Source organism: Fistularia commersonii, chromosome 17 (assembly GCF_037954325.1).
Source record: "Fistularia commersonii isolate RoL2024-O1a breed Wild chromosome 17, RoL_Fcom_v1.0, whole genome shotgun sequence".
NCBI classification, from domain to species: domain Eukaryota; kingdom Metazoa; phylum Chordata; class Actinopteri; order Syngnathiformes; family Fistulariidae; genus Fistularia; species Fistularia commersonii.
In genome coordinates, this window is record NC_141300.1 from 3,430,442 (window position 1) to 3,454,262 (window position 23,821).

A 23,821-nucleotide genomic window follows, 5' to 3' on the forward strand; every position below is an offset into this window, starting at 1 on the left:
ATTTTGTCAGTCGCACTCATTTATTGTTTTAGTTTTTTAAATGTTTTGAGCTGAAGAACATTGACAAACACCCATTCTGTTTTTGCTCCCATGATCACAGGGGTAGAATAAAAATCTGTTACAGAGAAATAAATCTTTGACATGGATCTTTAGTTCAAAAACAATTCTAAGGCATCCCAGGAAAGTTACTTACAATAGTTAAATTGCACTTTTTGCTGAATTGTTCGAAATCCAAAGTCTATTTGGCCCTAAAGTCCAGCTCAGTCAACGAGCTTTCTTCATATACTCTGTCAATCTGTGAATTTGCGGTTGGGGTTGGCACCAAACAAAGCCACTCTGATTTCAGGCATCATCTGTCAGGGGACATAAAAATAAGACATACACATTAAACACATTGAAGGAAAACCTCTAAAAATTAATGAACGCACAAAAAGGAAATATTCCTTTATTCTTTTATATCATATTTGTGATAGACAAAAATAGATATTATCTTTACACTGTGACTGTAGTAATTGATATTGTAAGCCTTTTTTGTCTATCAAAAAGCGTCAGTAATCATAACAGCTTTGAATTAAGAGTATGTCCTGTTCCTTTATCAGTCCTGTATACGGTTGTGACACTGGAAAAACTCTTGGTATCAGCATCAGCAAGTGCTAGTCAATGCATCATTATCTCTCACATTATGAATACAAACAGATAGTTCTTTCTAAAGTAATCTATTTTTTGTAAAATTGTAAATAAAAATTGACAATTAAAATAGGGGGAAGACATTTGTTTTTATTTAAAGATGTAAACAATATATTTTAAAATATTGGCAACAGACTACAAACTTAATTTCTATATTTGATTTGTTCTGGTGTGTAAGAATGTTAAGGGTTTCTTTGTTATACTGCTTGCAGATAATAAGCTAGCATTTGAGTTGCCTCGGTCAGCGTTGCTTTGTTGATTTGATATTCGTCATAGCAGCTGCTATCAGAGTACATAAAATGAGTATTTATTTTGAGTTTTGAGTTTAGATGTATCTTTCATTTTCATTGTTAAAACAATGACAATGTGGACTTTCTGGAAATTGGTTCGATTTTTCTTTTCTCTTAGTAAAATCACTAGAAATAATAATAATGAGAGACCTTAATGGATCATTACTGAAGCAAGAGGACCAATAATGTTTGTGCTTTAAAAAAATGAATAAATGCATGGAGCGCATTGATAGCATTGCTCAAAACACCCTCAGATTCCCTGAATCCTACCCCAGAACCTCCTGAGGAAAATAAAAAGTCATGTATGACGACTATGACTATGAAATAGAAAGTAGGCCAAGTCCATTTCCAATAGGAATGTATTCAAACTTACCAGGATGTTATCTTGAGTCAGGTCAATACAATGTGGAGTATGACAGTTTTTTTTTCTAATAGTCCAATTTTGTCCATTTCTATTTTTTGAACCATAGTAACAAACATAGACATGAACAAATTCCAGCAGCATCAGAATTGACAGGATTTTTAACCATGATGTCTTGCTGTTGAAAATAACTCTCAGCTGTAGGGCCATGTGCCACACTCAAATATATATCATAAACATTTTGTTTTTATATGTATTTCTGAAAAATATCAAATGAACACACTAAAACTTTTTTACAACAAGCAATACAAAATAAATTGAAAAAAAGAAACATGGAAAACTTCATTTCGACATTTTATTATTTTGTGTGAAATAGAATGTATTGCTTCCTTACCTTGAACCACGCTTACTTAACTTCAGATAAACCATGCGGTATGAACTTTGAAGACAAGATCTAAACCTTAATGCTGAGAATATAACTATAGTTTAAAATGATCACATTTATTGTTTTTCTGGGAAGTGAAAGCCATGCATCAGATATCTGAACCAACGGAATAACAAATTTGAGTTTAGCTTTAAGTTTCCCATCTTGACTTTTTCATTAAATTATAATGCAAAAGTTATTTGCCTTTTTGCTTCAGAATTATTAAAAAAAAGATTAAACCCCTATCACATTTTAATTTGTACTTTTTCATTAGAATAAAACAAATTACCATGATAAAGATTCTAAATCAGGGGTGGGCAAACTTTTTGGCTCAGGGGCCGCATTGTCTTAAAATTTGACAGACGGGCAGGGTCAGCACAAGATACAATACATATTTGTCAGCCATTTGACTGAACATTGGCTGACATTTTATTTGAAAATAAAACCAGCTTGGTTTTGAAGGCTGTGATGTTTGCCTGCATTTCATGCACGAACCAGTTTTTCCCTTGCAGCTTCATATCCCGCTCATTCACGTGTGTCAGTGTGTCCACAGTAAAGGCTAAATCACAAAGCCAATCTGTGTCATTCAGGTCAGGAAAATTCTCAAGTGTTCTCAAGTAGCTCCAAAAATGAAATAATCTCCTGTTTGAGCTCCCACATTCATTGATCCAATCATTCAATCATTCACATCAAGTATGAATTCTGTATGAGGGCCGGATTAATAAGCCCAACCGGCCTGATGTGGCCCGCGGGCTGTTGTTTGCCCACCCCTGTTCTAGATACATAGATCTGGCGTTTAGCTATGACAATCATATTATAACAGAATTTCTTAACATTTATGTTGCCAATATTCTGCATGAATTTGGTTATGTTTTAAAAAGGATGTAAGGAGAGAAATTGCACAACAATTATGTATCCATATCTCATCAATACGGGGGTGGTGGTCTATCAAGACTCTGTACCCTCGGAGGAAACAATGGTCTTGCATGAACACTACTCCTAATGTGCTCACACTGCAAGCATTTTTAAACCCTGTACATCTGAAACATTACCAAATAATAAAATTGTTAGTGTGACCATTTCCCATGACAGCTGTAATACTCTTGTCTGTGGGTAAAGCCAAAGGGGACATTAAGATATGATAATGCTTTATTGATCCCCATTAGTAAAATTCAAGGATATAATATACACTGATTACATCAGACTGATTATTTCTAGTGGTATTTCATAACAGCTAGAAAATCAGTGTATAACACAATATAAGATAAGTAATAATTCATTTGAAACATTAAGCATTAATTAGCAGTAATTAAGAGCTTAAGCACCCCACATTAATGAGTGAAATCTGTCTTCTTGGTCATATTATTCACTGATTGATTTACATTGCAAGCGAGCATGCTGTTAAGCTTTGTACTTGACAGAATATGGTGGCCTCTACAGGGAAAAACAATTTGGTTCAAATTATGATAGTTAAGACTTCTTTTTCAAACCAAAATGACTACCTGTTGTGCCAGCAGTTCCAGTCTGCTCTCCAATGTGTTGGACACCTTTATCTTCCCATTGATGTTATACACCTCCAGACCCCCGCAGCTGTATATAGAAACATTTACATGTCATGAGGGGTGTCAATGTAAAGACGGGCGGTCCCGCAGTCTCAGTTTTCTGTTGCATTTACAATTACAAAATAACACATGGTGAGTAGCTTACATGCTTGATGGAAGAAAATGTTGCTGGTCAATTTTGACATTTATGTTGCTCTTCACTGCTTCCTTATAGATTGGGATGTTCTTGTTAACAGCAGTCTAAGGCAAAAAAGGGAGGCCCATATATTCTAAAAACATAATTTTGCTTTACTAATGTCTCTAAATTATCTCGACATACATTGAGAGCTAAATCTCACCTGAATCATTTCTACATCTTGCTGTCGACAACGAATGGTAACTTCGGGTTCCAGCAGTTGGAAGAGTCCCTTACAAAAAAAGAGATGTGCGATTTCAGGAAAAATGTACAACCAATACTGTTTAGCTTTGCTCTGGTAAAAACTGGCAATGTTACCTGAAGCACTAGCCCCTCCAGCACTGTGGAGTACTGAGCTGGGTCCTTGGTGATCTCAGTGAGTCTTTGACGGGCCTCCATCAATAAATCCTGAAAATATATGGGTAGCAGAAATTATAAAGATACTATTTTCATGACATATTTGTGAAACAGTAATGTGATGCATCATAATCAGTATTTGTGTGAAGGAATCAACGCACAGTTATCATGTCATCACGAGATTTCAGCACCTTCAACCTTGCTTGGTTCATCAGGTTGGACATCTGGCTAGATGTAATGGTGGCAAAAAAAAAAAAGAAGCTATTAAGCGAGTTCCATAAGTTCAGATTCAGACTGCTAAAAAGTTGCAATAAAGCTTGTTAAGAAGAAAAGAAAAGGAAACGAGTTTACAATCATATATACAGTTTGACTAATAGGTTTTTGGGTACGGCCAAAATTGAAAATACCAAAACATGCAAGAAAAGAAAAGAGGAAAAAACTGAGCCGATTCTAAGTATGGAGAGCTGTGGAAAGGATCACAAATACCCATTTAGGTAAGAAAAAACATGGATAACTAAAGCATGCAACTGTCTAGACTTAGGCTTCGATCAACCTCATTTCTGCTTAGACTCCCTTTGAAAATTGACAAGCCAGGAGGGAGGGGACACTGTGAAAGGTTTTGTAGAAACACATTAAATGCAGAGCCTGAAGTCAGCAACAGCATGTCTGTAATTAGACCAAGTATCATTCCCTTATTTCCTTAAAGAAGTATAACTACTCACATTTTCTTGTGTTGTTCAATTTGCTTTTCCTTCTTTTCATAGTACTCCATGATTTTCACTCTCTGGGTTTGCACAAGTCGGCCTTTTTCAATGTTGAACTCTTCCTCCGCCTGTGTGTGACAGGAATTTATCAGGCACTACCGGGAAAACAGGACGACAAAACTAACGGGCGCACACACACGCACGCACGCGCGCGCACACACATATACACACACACACACACACACACACACACACACACACACGTTACCTTTGCATCAATTTCCTCTACTTTCTCATTGGCCTCTTGTTCAATGAAGGCCATCATGTGCTTGATCTGCCATGGAAATACACACAATACAAAACAAAGTAATTGAAAGGAAACACACATTCAATGATATTTAAGCTTATTATCACCAAGATACACGGAAAGCCATACCTGCTTTTGAACGTCAGCATCAGTGAGCGCCATATCTGTAATTCTGAACGTTTTTGTTACACGAATACCCGAAAAAAACAAGATTTTAGACCACTTGAGCAATCCCAACAGCGGCACAAACTTGGTACACACACCTTCGCCCGCTGGTCTCACGTTGAATTTGCTAAAATTAAGGAGTACAACTTCAGGTTTTAACCTTTCAATATAAAATATGAAATGGAAAGGGCAGCATACGGTAGGGGAAACTTAATAAGAGACATGCGGTTTCTATGATGGAGTCCAAAAATAATATCCAAACAGCCTCAAAATATACAACAATTACTCTTCGAGGATCACGAGTTGTATGCTGTCACACTGTTAGCTTAGCTAGGTGTATTTTATTTTGAAAGCTTTGACAGTCTTATATTATCTCAGGCTACCAAAGCGCACCGCTGCCTACCAGAGGTGGCGTAATGTTCCATTTTAAGCCGGCGCTAATACTATAGAGGGCTGTTTCGTGTACCTCTCCCACTCTTCCCTCTGTTAGCACCTGTTTGTCTTTCGCCAAGGACGGTAGGAGTGTATTTTGCTTCCTTTAGTTTGAATTAAAAGTTAGGTTCGGGGTTCCCCAAATGGCACCTAAATATGTTCGATATAGCCTTAAGCTAGGTAACCGTATAAGTTAGCCGCAGTGTGTGTATTTAGGAACGACTGCTGCCTTCTAGTTTGCTGTACAATTTAACATGCATTGCACCTTTCGCACGTTTTCAGCAAGACAGTTGCTTAAATTCACAAATGTTCAGTTTGGGAAAGTGCTGTCATTAAGAAAAAAAAAAGCTTGAGTAATATTTTCCCACACATCCTGGGTTTTAAAATACTCCTTAATTTTCAAAAATTAACTAAGGGTTTTGAGGCTAACACTGTTTCTGCTCGGAGAGTTGAAGCTCACTCGACTCTTCATTTCCTTGGCAAACGTGGAAAATTATATAAGTTGAGGTCCTCGTGGTGTCAATGGGGAAGACATGATTGAATAAACCTGACCGTGAATCTATAGATTGTATTATTGACGACCTGTAAATAAATATTACTTTTCAAAATGCAGATGTTTTTAATTTAAGATGTTACTAGACGAACTGACCAGTGGCAAACCATGTGATTGAGGATGACCTAAGAAACATTTGGGCATCATGTTGCAGGGTTGAACCCCTATGACTCAATTCCTGTGAGAGGAAGCATGTAAACTGGTTTTGAAGTGTTTATCTTGCATTATTTAAAAATAATTACACATTTTACAATTAAGTTTGAGTTTGATGTTTCTACAAGTTATGGCCTCACTTACACAAGAGTCCAACACATTTCAGTCATTGTAGAGTTTGTTGACCAACTTGAACAACAGCATTATCAACTATTGGTTCTTAAATAATAACATGAGTGGACATCTCCTTCAGTACAGTTCCACCGACTGTTGAAGCTGTTCGGGTAGCTTGAGCTCAACACCTCAATTGGGTATTTAATGATAGGTATTGGCTTAACTTGTTACTCCTGCACACATCTGATCATCGATGTGGAATAACTTCCACCTTTGGACCAGGTGCCGTTCATTTGATTGCAGAGTGACCTTGCATACTTGCATTATACCATACATGTTTACAGTTAAATATTACAACATCAGGACTATATTGGACAATACTGTGGATTACTTCTTGTTTCGTGTTAACTGACTTGATTTCACGCTGTACTGTTTAACTCCGTGACAGGTAATCTCTTCTCTCCAGGTGCGACGTCCAGCTTTGACTCGAAGAACTTATGTGCCAAAGGGTCTGACACACAACTATTCAATGGCTACCTCAGACTCCACCTCTCCTGCCCGCATCCCCACTGCTGTGCCTGAGGTTTTCCATTATGAAACCAAATACATTGTGCTGCACTTCCTGGGAAGGTTGCCCATTAATAGATTACAGGACTGTACTGCAGCTCAAGGTGAGGGAAATTATTTGTGCCAAATTTTTACCCATTTTTTTATATTCTGACAGGCTGAATTCCCTCTAGCCTGTCAAAATGATGTTGAGAAAGACACTGAACCCCATACTACTTTCTGGGCACTGCTCAGTGGCTCCTTGCTACTCATGATTCATCCATGATGGGTTGCAGGAGATTTCACATTTTTTTACCCAAGGGATCAATAAATTGATGTGTTCCATGACACTTGCGCATAAACATAAGGATCCTGGCTTTGGGATGTAAAGGTTATTTTCCAGGGTTTGTAAAAAAAAAACAAAACACAAATATTATGTTAGTTCCCAATAAGTCGATTACAGAGTTTGATTGAGCACTGTCCAGGGTAGCGGAAGATGAATGAGCAAAAGCAAATGTGATCACATTGCAAACATTAGAAAATTATTCATCTTCCTTTCTCTCTCTCTCCCTCTCTCAGCCGGGCAACAGAGTTGGTTGCGCTGCTTCATTTTCTCAGTTATATAATCTAAGCTTATATTTTGCTGTAGTTGTTTAATCCTGGACATATATTCTCTTGTGATTAAACTATGATTTAATGTACCTGCTTTAATGCACAGTGGTCATTTCCATGAACATTTGAAAATTTAACAGGGTGCCATTCCACTTATAATAAAACATCTGACTTTCTTGCCAATGCAGGTTATAATTGTTTTATATATATGTATATATACACACACACACACTTCAGTTGCAAAAACCTTTTGGTCTCCCATTAAGTACTTTTGAATATTTTCCAAAAATGAAAACTTCAACTCCCCAACGTACTGTATAACCCAGTATTTAAAGTATGTAAAGGCTTTTCATATTTTCACCGCACCCAAAGTGAGGTGTTTGAAGTTTTCAGGAACAGGGCTTTCTAGAATAATACTTAGGCATTTGTGTTTAAGAAGAAAAGAGAGATTGTTAAAAAAAAGGGGGGGAGGGTTTTCCTTTTTTGGAGGGCGGGGGACAAAATTCCCGTCCCTTTTATTGCCGAGTCCGTGTGTGAGATCGGCGGAGAATAGTAGATGAGTGGCTGATCCCTGCTTTCCGCTTGACTCGGTCCAATTTCTGACAGCCTGTCATGTGCAATCACTGTAGGATTACTCAGATGCCAATTGACCAAAACAGAATAGCTGGCTGGCTAGGTGTCTGTCTGAATGCTGAAACAGCACAGCCCAGGAAAAACCAACAGTGCAATGCAGCGTGCATTTGTACATGTGCTGCAGGGAGACAGAAAGAGAGGAACTGATTTGTGCTCCCTTCCTGTCCAAAAGCATGGTATTAGATTGCTTTCATGAGAGTACTGACACACACGTACAGGCGTTGTGAACATGACAGCAGTTACTTTTGCATTTTGCAGAGCTCATGTTGCCATAAGCTACGAAGACCAAATTCTGTGAGTAGATCACTTTGGGATCAACTGTCTATTGGCAAAGTTTACATGTGACCAGAGGGACTATTGTCCTTTTTGGAGATGGTTGAAAGTAAATCAAAGGGGCTTGTGTTCTAGTAGCATCTCAATCTGTAAACAATTTTTGACTTTTAAGGTTTATAAATTAATTCATTTTTCAGCAAGTTGTTGAGAGACAGAGATATTGAAATGTTCCCTTCACTTCCCACCATCGTGGATTCCCATGATTACACTTTTATATAATCAATTTATACTTTATTAATCCCCGTGGGGAAATTCATTCTCTGCAATTAACCCATCATGGATGAACCATGAGCAGTAGGCATGCCATCGACCAGCGCCAGGGGAGCAGTTAGGGGTTCTGTGTCTTTGTCAACAATGCTTCGACACACAAGGAGGAGCCGGGAATCGAACCAGGAATGTTTGGATTCAAAGATGATTGCTCTACCTCCTATTTTTATTTATTTTTTAATCTATAATTTGCAAAATTATAGATTCTAGCAGTGCATGACTTAAGTTTTGGTGATCAAATGATACCTTATGCAATTGCATATTTTTAGTTTGTTTGACAAGTTCTGCACAATATAAGCAAAACATTAATCTACATTGCTTAAAAAAAGATTTTTTAAAAGCCTATTTCCAATGACTTCCACTCTTGTTTATATTGTGCTTATACCATCAAATGAACTGTTTATTTGTTTACCCAACTTATGTTGCAGAAAATGCAAATCTCAATGGTTTGTCCCGACCCAATCCAATACCAGATGATTGTTACCACATGATGTTTGATTTAATAATTATAATAGTAATACATTTTATTCAAGGTACCTTAATCAATGTTCAAGGATACTGTACTGACATATACAGATCCAAAAGAAACAATGCAAATGAAAACAATAAAATTAAGAAAAATAATCTGTACATGATTATTTTAAGAGTTACTGAGCTACTGATCTCGTAAAGTGCTGTGAACAGCATAATCAATCCTCTTTAGATCATGAATATCCCTGTCTAATGTTTGTGCCAGTCTACTGTATTTAGTTGATGTAAAGAGGTGTCCCTCTGAGGGACTAATTTTCAAAGTTGGTTCCTAAGAACTTGCATACAAAAATCAGAAATGAAAGGGTAAAAAAATGTGATGCATTTTTTTCTTTCAGGTGATTCCCAGAGTGAGAGAGAGCAGACCAGGGGGATGAAAGAGCAGATAGAAGAAGAGCTGAGACAGCTGGAAGATCATATCACCTGTAAGTGGCTGAATCATCTCTCTGTCTCTCAAAGATGGAATGATTCCAGATATTGTCTTTTTATATAGTTTTTTAGGGCAGGAAAATAAATGTTTAAGCCACTATTTGCATTACTGCATAATACCGAACTGACAGCTGCTCTGGTTTAATTATACATTGAAGGCTCAAGGTTAGATCCCGTAATCTATTCTACAGCCGCGGTTACCGTTTACATCTCTGCTTTTCTTGTTCTGAATATTAAACATGTCTGCCATGTGATATAGAACTTGTATTGTAATGTAAACTATGTTTACATCACCATATTTTTATTGAGTGATGTGTGTGAAAGTCAGACATTATTTGGAGGAAGAAGTGAAAAAGTTTTAATGTCGCATTGATGATACTACCCATGTAAGCTCTGACATCCCCATTTTGGTTGGAAGTATTTTTCAAGTCTGACATTTTTGGGTATCAAAGCTAATTTTTGTTAAATATAGAATTTGCCTCCAAGGGCCTTACAATCAGTTGAACATACACTGAGATGACAACAGAATCTGCATAAATGAATGCCTGTTTGCTGCTTTTCAAAAACATTCACATGCCTTAGCTTTTTTGAGCTACAATATAAACCCTGTCCCTGCATGGGAAATTGGAAGACCCCTCCACTGCTAATTTAATAAGTATAAACTATTTTTAACATCATTCCTTCTTGGTTCCATTATAACTCTGTTTCTATTGAGAATAAGCCACCTGGAGGTCTGCTACATTACTTAGACTTGTTTCTTCATCTTGAGCAATGACTCCTTGAAGCTTTAAGTAGCTTAGTAATTGATCTTATCATTCTAAATTTGACAGAAAACAATTTGACAAGCTTATGTGGCAGTGTATGAAACACATTACTGATGTCATGAGGTGTCTCAGAAATTATCAATATATTAGGTGAATGTTGGTCCTTTTGAGGTATGTCTTAATGCACATATTTATTTTAAGAATCAAGCCTGAAGGTGTCAGATAATGCCATTCTGTGATCTGTGTGTTCACAGCCTCGTCCTGTACAGGCTTTGATCACCACACGTCGCTAGTATTCAGGCCAACCAACCCTGAGACCTCAGTTGAAGACTGCCTCGCTGAGCTGGGAGACAGACTAGCCAGAGAACTTGACACACACCTTGAAACTGCTGTTCAAACACTTCTCTCTGAGTGAGAATACTACGCAATATATGATAAAATGAAACCACCATGCTATACATGTGAGACAAGGTGTCGGATCTCCGTAAAAAGCCGAATGAAATTTTTCAAAAATAGTTGTCTATCTTTGGATAGAAGCTGATCGTCATCAAAAAACAACCCATAGAATCTAATTACAGCAGAATGCATCTTGTAAATTACTTAAGACAACTCTAAGAATTCTAAGAATAAGATCTTCACAATGTTCTTTTACACTCTGATGATGAATTTTGATAAAATAATGGAAGTTTTACAAAGGAATCTGGGCCCGCCCTTGCTTCTATCTTGTTTGTTCTCATCATTGTATTGTTACTTTATGCCCTGGCCAAGAGGGCCCGTTACAATGAAGTGTCAGTTATGCTAGTCTGGTACTATTTGGTAATATGTAGAATATGTAGAATATGTAGTTGTCAGTTTTCACTCAAGATTCAAGCAGCATGTGGAAAATATTTATATTCCCAAATGTGTATTCTGTTCTAAAATCAGGTCAATATTTGTATAGTGCTTGTATTGTTTAATATCTCCTCCATAAACTCTTCAACTCTAACAACTATGCAGACAGCCAAGGGAGAAGCTTTTGTTAAGCAATTTTTAACTTGTGTTTTTTAGTAGCAGTTTTTAGTAGTAGAGTTTCATCACTCAATTTTTACAAATGTAATTTATTGCCTATATTAACAATTTTAAAGTGGGACTTTGGTACCTAAAGTAATTTCAAATTTTGACCTTTATGACTGTTTGCCTTGAAACAAAAACATTTGTCTACCCCTTGCTTCTAAGGTAGCGTGGAAGAACACGTTGTACTTTTGTCTAATTTGTCCAAAGGAAGGGATAAGGTATTCATAAAGAATCTAGTGGCAGTCGGAATTTAATTTCATATGCAAGAAAAATATTTTTCATTACAAGATAATAAATATATGTATATATATGTATCTATATGTTTCAGACCTCTGGAGTACCAGCAATTCAGAGACACAGCACTGGAGCTATCAAAGCGCACAGGTGAAGGCTGGCGCAAGGTGTGTTTCATTGTGCCAATCATTTGAATAATCTTCAAGGTTTAACTTTTTTGAGGCATCCGCCCTCCCACTGTCTTTCCCATTTCTTATCTCTCGTAACTTCCTTGTTTGGCTCATCATTGCTACTCCTGTTTCCTCACACGCACAGGTGCTCGGGCCCTTGTTGCTACTTCAAGCTTTACAAAATAAAGGCCACACTCTGCAAATGCTGCTGTATCTAGGAGTGCACTACCTAGAAGAATTTGAGGCTGAATGCATCATCCAGCAGGGGGGATATGTGAGTTTTTAGTCACATTTTACTATTTTATTTAAATTAGCAAGAATGATACTTCAGCATGCCCCATGAAATTCTAAGCATTTTTATTCCTGATATATTTGAAGCAAATGAAACATAGTTCCACCACTGAGAAGAAACTAGAATTAAAGAGTAAAAATGGACACTACAGTAAACTGACATACACTGTAGTTGAAACAGAACTGCCCTAAAGAGACAGATGGTGGCATCAGTGAGCTATCTGAGCGGATATCTTTGGAAGTTAAATGAGAGTTAAATTCAGTCATTCTTTAAAATATATTTCTCCTATTACAAAGATAGTTACACTGAATTCCACATTATTTAGTCTGTGATCAGTGTTAACACTGCACTCTTTAAACAATACTACATATTCATAGCTTGTTATCATGGCACAAAATTTGTGTATATTTTGCTGGTCAGTTATCCTATAAGTTCCTGCTCAGCTTTGGCTGTCATGATCAGTATGAGGTATACATTAACTCACACAAGACATTGTAATTTTACTGGAGCAGTGGTTTTCCAACATATCTGTTTCACTCCGGTGCCCCAAATTCCAGCAGAGCAATAGAAAAAGTGTAACAGAATATTATATAGTTAATTAACTTAGTAATAACAAAGAGAACACATTACATCCTGAATATGAGTGCTTCAGTTCAATACATGTTTTTAATTAAGATTTGGGGTTTTATTATACTCCGACATCAAGGCAAGATACCAATAGTAACCAGTTAAATGAGACTACAGTAATAAGTAGTTCCACTATAAATAAATCTGAGAACTAATTTACAGATGTATTGTTGTGTTGTTTGGTATTTCACAATGAATAAAATGAAAAAAAAATCACTGTGGCCAATATCAAGTTTACGTGGGTATTTCACAGAAACCTAAACCTGTATTTGCATAACTTGTACAAGGAATAAGCAAACTCAAGATTCACATTTGTGCATTACAAGTTGTAAAAAAAATTGCTTAGTATGTAACTGATTGTGAAAGAATTGGTAATTAATCAATTGTTGGAATACTGAAGCAAACTTGAGCAACTTATTCTAAACGGTTTAATGAAGAAAAACTCGTAGTTTCAACTGGTAGCAGTGCATAACAAGGTAGGACTGATGTCCACCTATCGTGGACAAGGAAGATGTGGGTGCTTATCCACTCATGAAGTAAGTTCCGCAATCTCATGTGTTAAGATCAATTTGGTAATTGCACCACAAGCTTTCTTTGCTGGCATAAATGGGTCAGTTTCCACATAGCCATATCGCAGATAGATTTGAGCAACTACCTCACTATGGAGCTTCCTGTATGCAGACAGACTCTAGGCAGTAGAGCTACCTAAGATTCCAGTATCAGAGCTCTTAGTGACGAAAGATGAGTTTATTGAGATTCCCTGTCTGTTTACATGTAGATGATATCAAGGCAGGCTCTGCAGCCTGTTGATATATGCAGCTACCATGGAGTTACTTTTTCCCCATGTAAACATGCTGGGCTGTCACAAGAGCCAGAAAACTTTTTACCTCCAACTGGTATTCCAAACAGTCCATGCATTCATCTGTCTTCTATCGCTTATTCGGGATTGGGCCATAGGGGCGGCAGCTGAACCAGAGATGCCCAGACTTCCCTCTCACCGGCCACTTGGTCCAGCTCTACTGTGGGATCCTGAGGCGTTCACAAGCCAGTGGAGAGACATAGTCCATCCACAACCTTGTTCTTTTGTCTCGACCCATACCTCGTTGCCATAGGTGAGGGTAGGAACGTAGATTGTGAAGCAGTGTCACTGTGAACTGAGGGCTTCTGCACCCATGGTGGGATTTTCTGTACACCTTCAGGATGCAGTTGGGACACAGGGCATGGTAATTGTTCAACCACCACACTCCCAAATTGGGAAGGAAAAAGGCCCTGACAAGTCCAAAAGCCCTTCAGCCATTCATTAGGCTTTGATTGTAATCAAGTTAGATAAATGAGCAGTATCTGAAGATGTTTTAATTCTGAATCAGACCTCTGTTTATATCACCAGTTTATTGTGAAACCCAGGCTAGCCATTTGTGGAGTCAAGCTTGCAGGGGAGATTGAGATGCTGGAAGCCATTTTTAAGAATGTTGTTACGTAGTTACCTCTCTTTTTGGTGCAATTGGCCTGCCAAACAGATAAATCTAGCAAGGTTGCTTCTATCTCTGCCAGAAATAATTCTGTCCCCTCATACTTGTGCTTTGACTTGACCTTCTTGAATACATACTGTTTACTGTACATTGGCTTTATCCTGAATGAAGAGTATTTGCCTGGGAATTTGCTTGAGTCTTCCCAAAAGTTATTCATCACTGGGTTAGTATGCTTGATATAGTCACTGAACAGTGTGCTAGTGTTTAGCTTGTCGCCTCAGCTGCCTCCTACGGAGAAAAGTGTCACTATGGGTATTCTGAATTCACTCTGTAGACGAGATGAGAACAACTTTATTAATCCCGAAGGAAATTGTTGTGCCAGAGTTTCAAGTAAAAACATAACAGTAATAGATAATAGTGGAAAGGAGGAAGAATAAGAAATATAATGAAATATAAATTGTCTTAGCTGTTAGCAGTAACTACAAAGGTAGTAGGCAGGGGAATGGTACCCCCAATCATAGAATATACTGCTGACAAGCTAGCTTGGCAGCCTGACAAGTCATGGAAAGGTAAAAGCTAAGACTCCCTTTTAACAGAGGTTTGGTGATGGAAATGGATGAACGGTTAGTTTCACCTGCTATATTTGGAGAAACACAAAATTCAGCTATTGGTCGTTAGCTTGTTCTGGGGAAAAAACAACAATATAAGCACCTAACCTATAAGATAAAAGAGCTGTCGGAGAGGCTGTTTCAGGGAATAAGAACTGATTTTAAAAAGTTATTAAAAGAAGCCCAAACATTCAATTTTAGAGAGTCTTTTCGTTGTACGTTTTTAAATTTTACACAATCCACATCAGCAATGGTACTGGTGTGGCTTAGCTCCTGAAATATTGTATTGAGAAGCATGACGGATCACAGATGGCTCCCTGTGATCAAGGTCATGCTGGCCAAGAGTGTTGCACGATTTGATATGACCTCATTGTCGTCATGTTCAACCCTGTTTAATGCCACGTAATATGAACACATCCGTATGGCTTTGAACAAAGCTACATTCTTCCCCTACGTTATGTCACAGTAGATGAGCAAATTTTGTACAGGGGCAGGATCAGCTGTAGAGGCATGGTTGGTAGGAGGAGACAGAGAGGTCACATGTTGGTGGAAGAGAGTGCATTGGGTAGAGAGTAGCGAGATGTAAGATGAAAGGGGTGGGGATAGTGAGGGAGCTGAAGTGGATTCTTCACTTGTTTGACAACAATCTGCGTGCGGACATCTCTTGACGTTACGTCGTGTTAAACGCTCAAGTCATGCTCTTTTAGCCATTCACATTTGAAGGTGGACGTTTTCAAGCTTCATACTAAGGTATGATTTTTTTTTTCTCCTTTTTTCAATTGTCATTGAAGCAACTGCTGTGAGCACATTGGTTTATTGTTAATTAATACAGTTGTGGGGAAACAGATTGTTATTAATCATAGGAGTTATGTAAAGCTCAAATTTCATCTGCTCTTTGTACATTAAATTGCGATGTATAACAGAGCAAAACTGCTCAATATATTTCATTATACCGACTGAGTTTCTTTAAATCGCATTTATTTAATTTTCTTTCTATGTGATAACATTTCAGTTATATAGACCATTAGGGAGCAAATTTCTGCTTGTGTCCTTTGGAGACATGTTTTGCTGTGACAGTATTGTAAATGACAGACTATCTGATGTGACAGCTGTGCTTTGGTTCAGTACATCAGAATACAATACAGATTAATATGACCTTAATAGGGTGCACACTTCATTTGTCAGGAACAAAACCAACGGTCTTCAAACTGTATATAATCAGGGGCCAGTAGAAGGATGTGACCTGGGGGCTTTGGGGTGGGGCGGTGATGGGTAATAGGCAAGCAAAACACCAACATAGAGAAAGCTGTTCTTTCAAATCCGGAAATGCAATCTAGTTGAATTTATGGCCCGTTCCAATCTTTCAAGTTTCAAGGTGAGCTTGCTTGCTGATGTGTCTCCTGAAGACATGTCCTGAGAGTTTTTATGGTGAAAAATTAATGAGATCAGTGTGAGCACATCAGGTATTTCACATTACAGTTCTTGTGAACGCAATGCAATATGACTTCCAGGGTTGACAAATGGCACAACAAATATTACACGTGATCTTCTGCAAAGAGGAAATGATCATAAAGAAATTGGTGTCTGGATGACGTAAAAGGACATGGTGCTCTAACATTGTTACCCATTGTTATGTAAGTGTTTTTTTGCAAGCTCAAGGGTAAATCGTACATCACTGCTTCTGCACTGGCATGAGTCTGAACATAGTCCAGTGTTTGTGTGGACTGAGAAGGCCCCAAGAGTACCATTATAATCTTCTACACATGACCACCATGATAACTGGGCTATTTGTACCTTTGCTACAAACAAACAAAAAAAAACAACCTATTCCAGGGACAACAGATGAGCTCACAAAGAAGAAAGCTATGTCATTTCACTGATTTTGTCTTGTCCATTGCTGGCATAGTACTGTTCATTAATGAAACCCAAAAGCTTTCGAATTTAATAACAGGCTTTTATCTGAGTTCCAGCAGAGTACCAAGTCTAAAAAGCGACTACTTGAAACTGTGTACTGCTGGATGGTGTCATGAAAGCCAATTGGAATTTATCATGGTAATGTGATGTGTGGCTATCTACTTTTAAAAGAAAGGCTTATTGTTTTTTTCTTTTTATCTGATTAAGGAATATTGCTATTCTTAACCATTTTTGTGGTTTAACCAAGACAAGTTTACCATTATCTAGTAGAATGAAACAAAACTGTGTCGTTGTCAATATGAAAACAAACAAGAGCTTATTTTGATCTATGCGCACTATAAGGAAAATAAATCAATCATTGCATTTCTCTCTATGGGCTTCATTCCATCTTGCTCCTGATTGCTGACCATTGGGAACAGCAATTACATAATCCTCAAGCCTTTGAGAGAGTATGAGGCAGTGAATATTACACAGATCCAAATAATCTCCACGCAGAAAGCCATTGCATTTCATTTTGGAATCTGTAAGAGCTTTTACTGTGTCTTGTTGCTTTGACATTTAGTGTAAAGAGAGCCTCATAACACCTAACCTCTAATTTGTCTACATGTAAATATGCTTCATGAATGTAGCAAGTGCTTACCTGTCACTTAGATGAGGAAACTATTGTCAGTATTTTTATGCAAAGAGTCTAATTTCTGGTTGTATGTTCTTAGTTCTCAGTAGCTCTGTAGTGTTATAGCATTACGACGTTGTATTTATTCACCGAAAGGATGTTGTGTACAAGCATGGGGTACTGAATGTACAGCCTCAGCAGTGCAACAGGAATGTGTACTTGTTTTATATGTTTTGAGTTTGTCTTGAGGCTTTAGTGGTGAACCAGTAAAATATTTAACAGCTTGATTTGTTCTGCCAGAAGACGATCCTGTCACACAGGTGTTACGACTGCATCTATGTGCGTGTGTGCTTATTTAATAAGACAACCGGACAGCTAGGATGCTGTACTGGCCAAGTCCTTTTTTTTCTAAATGTTTTACATTTTCAATCCGCGAGGATACATAATAGTAAAAGGTAATTTTAAAAAAAATCAGTACAGAGATTTTTACAATTTGTTCCTGTGGCGTTAAGTCACCTCTGTTGCTGATGTGGAGCTTGTGGCCTGTAGTTTTGTCAAACTCATATGCAAATCAGCTTATCTGACTGTTGGATAATGATGGAGTTAATCTCTTTCGTACAGGATTCAGCTGCCTCACACAACACTAAGTGTCCTTGGAAGGTAAATTGATTTTCCAGCCTACCATGCCATTAAGTTATATTTAGACTGACTATTGCTTGTTCATTTTATAATTTAAGACATTTAGTGCAGTAGTGTTTGAGATTTTCACAGTATGAAAGTATCACAGAAATACTCAGATGTTATGGTGTTAACCCTTAACAGTGTTATAGCGTTGGAATCACCTCCCAATAAAAAAAATCTTAGTTGTACAGATAAGGATGCTGAGGAAATGCACATCTAATAATGTCCATATTTCCCCTATAGGTTAGAAAAAGTTGACTGCAGAAGAATGTTGTTGTATTATCAACTTCACTCAAGTGTTCTTGGTTTGTGGATCAAATACAAGTTGATTTTCAGGGCCATATATCTTACTTTCACAAAAAACACAAGTGCTGAAATTTGTCTCTCTGTCTGCTTTTCCCAAACATGCACCCTTCTGTTAGAGAGCACTTCCAGGTCTACCTGTCTGTTTGAATCTTATTTGTTTTTGCTCGAGGCCATGTGACTTGCATAACAATGCAAACAAGTCTGAGCAATTTTATGCATCATCTGCTGCTTTAAGCAACCCAGAGTGTGTTATTTTGTCAACACCAGATACTGAGAAAACCAGTGCTGGTTGTATCTTTGTGGTCTGAAGTAACTTCCAAATACTGACAAATTAGTAAATGCCAGTAAAATAACACAATGTGACAAAAATCAATTGAATTACTTTATTTAAAAAATTGTGCATGCCTTTTTTAGTGTTTTCAAACAAAACTTTACTTTCATCATCACTGTGTAGTTGTTGCAAAATATTAAACGTTTTTTAGATCTTAGGGATCTTCTGTTTTTAAATGACGAATGGCCTCGAGGAATAAGAATCTTTTAGTAATTTTGGGTGGTATGTTGAATTAGTTTGGGGGGAAAAAAAAATTATTAGACTAACTTAAATTTACCTCCATCAGGACTTACACCTGTCAGTCAGTAATAGATATGTATGTGTTTTAATATGTGTTACATAACGAAATATGTGTTATGTAACCAAAGAGTGCAGATGGATGGATTTTTTTTTTCTTTTCACCTTCTATTTTAGTAGCCTCCACCAGGAGGCACACAAGGTATAGGTCAAAAACACAGGGTAAATGTTAATTCTGGTGGTCTGTAGGGAGGTCTGCCCAGTTCTTCTCCTGATGATCTAAATAACGAATAAATGCCTTCACTCTAGAATATTGAAAGATAAAGTTTTTGAGCCATTTACTAATCTTTGTAGGTCTGCATGACTGAGCAAGTCAACATTATTTTTTCTTCAATTTCACTGCATTAAAAGCTGGGACAATTGTCATGCATCTTGCACCACAGTGATAACATGGCAAATGATCAATTTACTTTTGGCTTCACAATGAACAAAATTTTCATACATCTCTTCTCTCTGACTCTCTTAGGGAGAATTGTTTGGCCTTGGTTCTGAGGAGGAACGAAGTGGTACCATTGCTGAAGACAGCAACGACATTTACATCCTCTCAGCAGAGCAACCTCATGAACAGCTGAGCCTCCCTGCATCGCTGCTCAGCACTTGTGATAACAGCAGCGAGCAGAACTCCTGGCAGACAGAGAGCTTACCTGTGTCTCTGGCAGGCCACGAATCTTGGGCACAGGTCAGTGTGATGGACCCCGAAGATGTCAAGAGCCTGGACAGCAACGAGGGCGGGGCTCTGGCCGAGGAACGCAGCGAGAACAATTCCTCGAACTCTGATATTGTCCATGTGGAGCGCGAGGAAGCTGAGCTTCTGGAAGATGGCGGTGAAGTCGGAGCAATAGAAGAAAGCATGATGAGTGTTATAGACCCAGAGAATGAACTGCCTGAGCTCAGGGAGGAATTCAGGGACCAAACTCTGCCAGCTCTTGTGTCATTGCAATCAGACATCTCTGCCCCGGCCTCCCTGATTTCATTGGAAGAGCCAGTCATAATAGGGACACCAGGAAGTCTGTCCACTGAACCAGCTGTCATCTCTGAACAAGAGTTGCCTCCCCCAGTCATTGAGGCTCCTGCTCACTCTGTGAGAGAACCTGTTGTATCTTTACCCATTCCTACAGTGACATTTGGGCCTGAGACTGAGCCAGAACCATCTGCAATTGTTGTCACCGTGCCTGCTGAAGTCACAGACCAATCTCTTCCCAGGGAAGTTCAGCCCACTACTTCCAGAGCACAAACCGACCCCGGAACCAGCTCAGAACAAGTTTCTGAATTGATCCAGGAGCTTGTCTCATTGCCTCCCCAACCAGAGGTAGAGAGTGAAGCAGAGCCAGAACCCCCACTAACTGCATCACTGGTGACCCCTGTACAGGCCCCAGTTGATGAGCCTCAAGTTCAACCAGAACCAGAGCTCCCAGTGCTGCTTTATGGAGGTGCTGCACTCATGGCCCTTGCTGCAGTCATGGCCTATAGTGTCATTAGCTACAGGAGAAAGTAGCAATCAGAGGAAAAAGTGAAAATTATGTTAAAGTAGAAATAAATGAATTAGTAGACATATGGGGAGACTCTCTTTATAACTTATGTTTCTTATATGAAGCTGCATTTAAAAAAATATAAATAAAAAAATAATCAACTTTGATGCGCCACCTTTCAACCTCAGATTTCACAACCTGGGGTCAAAAGTAGTTAACTCTCAACCAGGTGAAATTGAATTCAGTTCATGCCACTGTCTTTCTAATGTTTTTCCTTTTCTCCCTTTAGAAGATTTATTGTTGTGAAAATGTACCATGATGTCTTGAGATTGGAGCTTTTTGGTTTTGTTTTGCCTGTGGCTTTCAGTTGTATTTTATGTAGTGTCATTTTTAAAACCTGGGAGTTTCAGTTCTCATGTTTATTTTCCCCTGTCTGCAGTTCTTCTACACACAAACACACACCAACTTTTCAAATAAGAACATTCAATTTTGTTTCAACAAAAAACAAGAGAAAAAAAATAAGATCGATTTAACTGCATAATCGACACTGAACACTTTTTCGTGTCATAAAATCTGTCCTGACAGAAGAGACCCCGCTGTCTTTTAGACATGAAATTAATATACCACTTAGCCACTCCTGAGCAAACAGCATAATTCTGTAAGGGATCACTGAGACACATTTACAGCTGTGGATAAAATATTTTGACTATTGAGATGTCTTCCTTTTTTCTGTCAGTAGGCAGTTACATCAATGTCTGTTTTAAAGTTCACTAGACTTCGTTTGACCCTAATCTTGCATCAAGCAGAGTGAGCTTTTAGACACACTGGAAGTAGTGGAATGTGATCGCAAATACCTGTTATAAATTGTAAAAAGTTCAGTTTTTCAGGATCTGGCTAGTCTGTTAAAAAAAAAAAAAATCTTTCAGTTTTTTCTCTTGTTGCTGTTTGGCATAGTCCCTGACAAATTTTGTCCAATTTGCGTTTTTCTTATGCTGCAGGTCACTTTTAAAGTTATTCGAGACTGAGCAATCCTATGAGTTAGTATTGTGAGGGAAATTCAGGTTTCACTTTTAAACAACCAACTACCATTATGTGCCATCTCAAATAATGCCGCTTCACTCAACAGTTAATTTACATTTAGCTAAATCAGAGAGTAAAATGTCTCAAAGCAGCCCTGGTTATTAAAAAGATCGGTCCTGAAATATGTCATGGATTTCCCAGTCAAATTAGCTGTGTTTTTTTTTTCTGTTTCCTGACAATCAAAATGACAATCATTGGTTAGTTTTATTCCAACAATAAAACTGCTTTCACTTGTAAGAGACATTGCAGCAGATTCCAACATGACACTGTAGATTTCCTACAGTAATTTAAGATTAAGAGATTTTTTTTTTGTGCTTGTTTTGGTTTTATTCCAAGAGATAATTCCATTCCAAAGGACTAGGCCATTTTATACATACATACATACATACATATTTGATTTTCAGAGGCAATCTTTTTTTCAGCACTTATGATATAGGCTACAGCACAGACAACTGACCTCACTCAGCAAAAGTGAAATAAATGTCCCTTGACACAAACTCTTCAAAGTTCATTGTGTCTTTTGTTTGAAAACTTAGTAATTATGCCCCTCCCCAGCCCATGAAAGCATATGCCTGTTTCAGGTCAGGCTGCCTCTTCCCAAATGTCTGTTATTTAATCTCTGCCTAAAGATGCAGTCATCTTGCTCCTGATGAGTTCAGGTAATGCAGTAACGTCTGGAAAAGGTCGCTTAGCAGATGTGGGATGGATTGGCAGACCCCTTTGACCATGGTGAGGCTGAGGGCCATGATGATTCGCTCTTGTGACAGCTCCTGGAAACTAACTCCATGTGTGATTGCCCATCTCACCTGCTGGCTAAGATGATCTTTCCAAAGCTGTAGCCAACACAAGGGCAAAAGAAGACAAAAGAAATACTTTTCACTCTTAATTGATACTGAAGGACAGCACGATACACATCTTGTCCTAATGTTCAAATTGAATCTTAAACTACTGTTCTGATACAAGGACGTGGCAACTAAATACATACTTTCACTGTAAAAATTATAACATACAGAAGGTCAACACTATCCAGTTATCCTTTACCTGATTTGAGGCCTAATGTTAACAGATAAACATAGGAATTCACTTTGTGCAAAAAAGTAAACCTTTAAATCCAGACACTACTTTATAACAGAAATATTTTGTATTGAGCATGAAACTATTCTCAACTCAATATCCTCCATTTGTTTATTTCTCAGATACAGATCTGAACGATGTACTTGATGCATTTTATCAACAAGGGTTATCCACTGAAGTCCGCAGCGTAAACTGAATAGTCTAAACACACAAAAAAAAACGAAAAACCGCCTAACTCACTGTTGAATTATGTGACGAGGACAAAATTGATGTGGCCAGGTTGTGAGTGGCTTGCGCCACAATATTTTGATTAAATTGTTGAGCAATTTCCCTTAGCCCTCTGGCTATCTCATGCACGGCGGCCAGTTCTTCACGGTTTCCTGCAAGAAACACAAGGTGGTCATCCGTTTTTGATAGATACTGAAGGATTGGAATCCAGTTTGAGAGAAAATGCGGATGAATCTAAGTGCGTTATTAGAATTTTTGGATAACCAATTACCCATTTTAGTTTGTGCAGATAAGTGTTTTAAAACGTTTACCAACCTGGCCAGCGTTCACCCACTGAGGGCTGAATCCCACTTATGTAGGAAGCGATGGCACTGGATGCAGAGCTGTCACTCTCGAGTTCTCCATCACAGTTTTTCTCCAGCCCCTCGAAGTTAAAGGTTCGTTTGAGATCCTTGCTGAGGTAGAGAATCTCGTTTTCGTACTGTTCGTCCACATAGTCGGTGTGAAAGAAGGAAAGTATAACCATGGCGTTTTGCTCCGCCGTCAGATATTTCGGGTGATCCATCTTTCGATTATGACGACAGGAAGTATTACACGCAAAGTATGTAAAACCAATGTCGTCGCCTCAAATTCTGCAAGCTTCCTAGTCAGCGCAGTCAAGATGGAAAAAACTGTTATGACCTGGCTGAATGCAAATTGAATGCAAATTCTCAAAACCGCCAAAAGTTGGGTACGACATGGGTTAGCTGGAGCGCTAAGCTACATAAAGTTAACCGCTGTCTATCGCCCCAAGCTAGCAAGCCGCAACAGATAAAAAGCAATTTGCGCTTTCACCTTACCCTGCAACAGACGGTCTTTTATCAAATTTTAACGACACTTGTTATCGCGGTTTGATCTGAAATGGACATTGGTTCAGATTCCACACCCGACAAGGCCGGAGTGTTGATGTCGAACGCTTCTCTCGTCTAATATTTTCGGA

The 23,821-nt window shown here is 38.2% G+C and overlaps 3 protein-coding genes across 6 annotated transcripts; 1 reads left to right on the plus strand and 2 right to left on the minus strand.

Moving 5' to 3' along the window:
* Window position 1: 1 nt before the first annotated feature.
* Window positions 2-5,163, minus strand: atp6v1e1a (ATPase H+ transporting V1 subunit E1a). Of its 2 annotated transcripts, none has more exons than XM_086163460.1 (9): window positions 4,997-5,163; window positions 4,829-4,894; window positions 4,579-4,688; window positions 4,018-4,084; window positions 3,818-3,907; window positions 3,663-3,731; window positions 3,470-3,564; window positions 3,265-3,352; window positions 2-353 (listed from the first exon to the last, which is right to left on the minus strand). In XM_086163460.1, the coding sequence occupies exons 1-9, from the start codon at window positions 5,027-5,029 to the stop codon at window positions 291-293; spliced, it is 681 nt and encodes a 226-aa protein (XP_086019586.1). In that variant the 5' UTR covers window positions 5,030-5,163; the 3' UTR covers window positions 2-290. The 2 variants fall into 2 exon arrangements, with proteins under 2 accessions (XP_086019586.1, XP_086019585.1); XM_086163459.1 differs by lacking the exon at window positions 2-353 and adding an exon at window positions 1,682-2,802 and having other exon boundaries at window positions 4,997-5,153.
* A 272-nt stretch (window positions 5,164-5,435) lies between these two features.
* Window positions 5,436-22,037, plus strand: bcl2l13 (BCL2 like 13). Of its 2 annotated transcripts, none has more exons than XM_086163181.1 (7): window positions 5,436-5,548; window positions 6,751-6,955; window positions 9,542-9,628; window positions 10,651-10,807; window positions 11,778-11,850; window positions 11,999-12,127; window positions 19,458-22,037. In XM_086163181.1, exons 2-7 carry the CDS (start codon window positions 6,814-6,816, stop codon window positions 20,484-20,486), a joined length of 1,617 nt encoding a protein of 538 aa, XP_086019307.1. In that variant the 5' UTR covers window positions 5,436-5,548; window positions 6,751-6,813; the 3' UTR covers window positions 20,487-22,037. The 2 variants fall into 2 exon arrangements, with proteins under 2 accessions (XP_086019307.1, XP_086019308.1); XM_086163182.1 differs by having other exon boundaries at window positions 5,457-5,548; window positions 6,733-6,955.
* bida (BH3 interacting domain death agonist) lies at window positions 21,841-23,821 on the minus strand. Of its 2 annotated transcripts, XM_086163185.1 has the most exons (4): window positions 23,682-23,809; window positions 23,158-23,485; window positions 22,855-22,994; window positions 21,841-22,373 (listed from the first exon to the last, which is right to left on the minus strand). In XM_086163185.1, exons 2-4 carry the CDS (start codon window positions 23,405-23,407, stop codon window positions 22,176-22,178), a joined length of 588 nt encoding a protein of 195 aa, XP_086019311.1. In that variant the 5' UTR covers window positions 23,408-23,485; window positions 23,682-23,809; the 3' UTR covers window positions 21,841-22,175. The 2 variants fall into 2 exon arrangements, with proteins under 2 accessions (XP_086019311.1, XP_086019310.1); XM_086163184.1 differs by having other exon boundaries at window positions 23,158-23,821.

Bases quoted from the DNA above. Each gene is read 5' to 3' on its own strand.
- atp6v1e1a (XM_086163460.1), bottom strand. From the start codon at position 5,029: ATGGCGCTCACTGATGCTGACGTTCAAAAGCAG. The intron at 4,085-4,578 runs GTGAGTAGTTAT...CATTACATCTAG, and splicing joins ATTGAACAACACAAGAAAAT to CCAGATGTCCAACCTGATGA. The intron at 3,565-3,662 runs GTGAGATTTAGC...TTTTTGCCTTAG, and splicing joins AAGATGTAGAAATGATTCAG to ACTGCTGTTAACAAGAACAT.
- bcl2l13 (XM_086163181.1), top strand. From the start codon at position 6,814: ATGGCTACCTCAGACTCCACCTCTCCTGCCCGCATCCCCACTGCTGTG. The intron at 9,629-10,650 runs GTAAGTGGCTGA...GTGTGTTCACAG, and splicing joins GCTGGAAGATCATATCACCT to CCTCGTCCTGTACAGGCTTT. The intron at 11,851-11,998 runs GTGTGTTTCATT...TCACACGCACAG, and splicing joins CAGGTGAAGGCTGGCGCAAG to GTGCTCGGGCCCTTGTTGCT.
- bida (XM_086163184.1), bottom strand. From the start codon at position 23,407: ATGGATCACCCGAAATATCTGACGGCGGAGCAAAACGCCATGGTTATA. The intron at 22,995-23,157 runs GTTGGTAAACGT...TGTTTCTTGCAG, and splicing joins AGTGGGTGAACGCTGGCCAG to GAAACCGTGAAGAACTGGCC. The intron at 22,374-22,854 runs GTGAGTTAGGCG...TGTTGGCTACAG, and splicing joins CCTCGTCACATAATTCAACA to CTTTGGAAAGATCATCTTAG.